Below are 3120 nucleotides of genomic sequence, written 5' to 3'. Positions count from 1 at the left end.
ATTATGGTCAACATTATAATTGTAACATGCGATCCTGTCAACTTTAAATCTGTAATAAAGAAATTTAAAAAAAAAAAAAAAAGAATAAGAAGGAGAAAGTGGAATCAAGAACACAGCTGCTGAATCTGCTAATATATTATTAATATAGCCTTCATTTTTCTTTTACTTGAAACTTGGCAATTTGAGTGAGAGATCAAACACAAATTAATCAAAGATCTACTATGGGTTTATTCATTTTTCAAATGTGTGATACTCATTCATAGTACCACCAACCCACAAATCTTCAATCCTCTTAAGATCTTCATGGTGAGAAGTTCTTGGAACATCTGGTCGAGCAAGAATCCACACACTTTGTCACATTCTCTTCCCCTGACAACCCACAAACAAACAAAATCAACCCACTAATTCTATATCAATTATAAAAATTAAAGAAAATTATCCCTTTTCACTTGTATCTATGAGGGAGAGAGAGATGATTAGTTAGTAATTTAATTACCTGGGTCTTGTTTGGTGCTGAAGTTGGTGCACAAAGAGGAAGCACAACCAAAGTTGCAGAAGTAATGGGTTTGCTCTTTGGCAGTTGAAGTGGTGAGGGATGATGGAATGATGCAATCTTTCAAGCACTTAACGCCACATGAAATGGGAGAATTACCGGGAGGAGTAATTATACATTTAAGGAAGCAGCTCTTGTAGCAACCGCCGAATGAAGCAGCAGACTGCCCGACAGCCATACCCAACACCACAAAAATCACCATAAGAGATCTAGCTCTTCTTTCCTCCATTGTCTTCAGTTTCTCTTTCTAGATCACTAGGAGAATTATAACAAAAGGGATGAGTGGCTCCTCTTTCTAGCTAGGCAGGGGTTTATATAGGTAGACCTATGCACGTACGAGGCAACCTGATGACAGAATCACCATTCACCATGAAAAAAATAATAAAAAAATAAATTTTTTGCTTGCCATATTTTAATTTTCACCTGCCATATTTAATTTAATTTTTCTTTTTCTTTTCTTATTTTATTTATTTTTTAGGATGTTTATGATTTCTTTTTCGGTTAGAATAATTTTTTTTAATTAAAAATATTTTTTCCATTTTAGAATAAATTTTCCTTAATTAAAAATGTTCTTTCCATAATTAATTTTTTATTTATTTAATTAAAAAATATTTCTTTTTTACTTTTCTTATTTCAATTTATTTTTTCATTTTTTATTTTTTATTTCTTTTCTTTTTTTATTTCTTCCATTATGATAAAATAAAATTCGGTAAATACTTGAAAAATAAAATACAACCCTCTTAATTTTTCTATCTTTACTGAATAGCACTTACCTCTTGATGTGCAAGTCTCTTCTTTTATGGCCATTAATTTAGCTTTTTTTTCTACTCTTTTTTTTTTAGTTTAAGATTTGAATTATTTTTTAATATTTTTCATGAATTTCATTTAATACGTATATAATTAAATTAATAAATTAAATAATTTATTTAATAATTTAAAAATAATTTTACCATGATAGAGACATGGTTATACATGCTTAAGAGGTGATTTACACTTTAACATAAAAATGATCGAGTAGTAATAACTCTAGGATAAGCTGACTATAAATTGAACCTCTCTTTTTTTTATGTACTAAATTGAAGTTATAATTTTGATCGGCGTAAATTGATTAATGGTATGAAATAAACGTAAATATATAATTAATTAGGGCAACTTTATAATTTCTGTATATTAAATTAAGTACAAACTTTACATGTTAGGACTAATAGATGTATATAAAATAGTACTTTATGCATGATGATTAAGCTGCATATTGCTTGAAACAGAATAAATCTTTAAAGACATGACATAAAAATCAATAAACAGAATTAGTATAGGATTTTAGTTATTAAATATTTTGTTATTGAATCTTTGATATTTAGAAAAATTTATTTATTGATTTTTCAATTTTATAAAAAAATTATTTAATCAAAAGGATAAGCCTTTTTTTTTTCTTTGGATTACTTATTGTATTTATAATCATTAAATAAGTGGTGAAACCTATTTCCGCTTTCAAAGTAAGTCGTCTTTGCCCAAGTGTGAACTGCAGGAAACTTTCCAGTGATTCCATTCCTTCTTTTTTACTTCTAGGTCAACCCAACCTGCATGGGAAGAAGAGGGTCAGCCAAACAGCGGGCAGCTCCATTTTTAACGTTTGCTGAGGCAGACCAATTAAGCATTTTAGAAAAGGGAAGGGAACTTCTCACCGAAGGGAGCAGTAGGAATGAAGGTGGTGGGAAGGTACTGCTTCTAGAATGCAAGCTTATCCTTTACATTTTTTTAGTCTATCGCTATTAAAATAATAAAAAAAATTGTTGGATGAATTAATCAAAGTGACAAATGGTTACGGTTTGGTGGAAAACAACAAGGAAGGGCTAAAATCCTCGTTCACAATATGAATTCGTACGCAAGATAGCGAATTGGATCCCTAATTCATAGATGGGAATTGATAAATCAAAAAAGCAGTAGGAATGGGTCAATGACACTCTCTCCCGATGCTTTGCTAGAATCTCGTTTTCACAATTTTTTTTTATCATACATAAATATAGTTTTCAATAAAATTTTTATTTTTTTTAAAAATTTACTGTTGATAAATTTACAGATTTAGAAATTCATTTTGAGTTTGATAGTTTTATTAAATTATCTTGATTCTAGTATGAATATGAGATTTCAATAGATTTATAGGATCTAAACAAAAAAATTCCTAACAATAAGATTGTGTTATATAAAAATAAAAATACTAAATCAAGAGGACGATAAATAGAAATTCAAACAGGTGATATTTTAAAATTTTTTTACAATACTTAACCGCTAACATTTTAATATATCTTTTTAAACGGAAGGATTAACCAATCAATTTTTTTTTAATATAAGAACTAAACAGTAAATTTTTTTATTGTTAATATTAATAAATACTGTACACTAAGCAATTAACTAATAAAATAACTATTTAATGATAATATTAATTATCATTAAATTATCACAATTAAATTATAATCATGGTTAATTATATACCGTTAAATAATTTATTGATTAATTAATGAACATTTACTTTTACTATTATTATATCATTGTTTTATTTTTTTAAT

General features: G+C 27.5%; 1 protein-coding gene across 1 annotated transcript; it reads right to left on the bottom strand.

The window, feature by feature from the left end:
• Positions 1-301: 301 nt before the first annotated feature.
• Positions 302-811, bottom strand: LOC110612744 (thionin-like protein 2). Its single transcript, XM_043955636.1, has 2 exons — positions 497-811; positions 302-369 (listed from the first exon to the last, which is right to left on the bottom strand). Exons 1-2 carry the CDS (start codon positions 780-782, stop codon positions 302-304), a joined length of 354 nt encoding a protein of 117 aa, XP_043811571.1. The 5' UTR covers positions 783-811.
• Positions 812-3120: the final 2309 nt, after the last annotated feature.

The sequence above is a fragment of the Manihot esculenta genome, chromosome 4 (genome assembly GCF_001659605.2).
Source record: "Manihot esculenta cultivar AM560-2 chromosome 4, M.esculenta_v8, whole genome shotgun sequence".
In the NCBI taxonomy this organism is placed as follows: Eukaryota; Viridiplantae; Streptophyta; class Magnoliopsida; order Malpighiales; family Euphorbiaceae; genus Manihot; species Manihot esculenta.
This window is presented reverse-complemented; position numbering and strand designations above follow the sequence as displayed.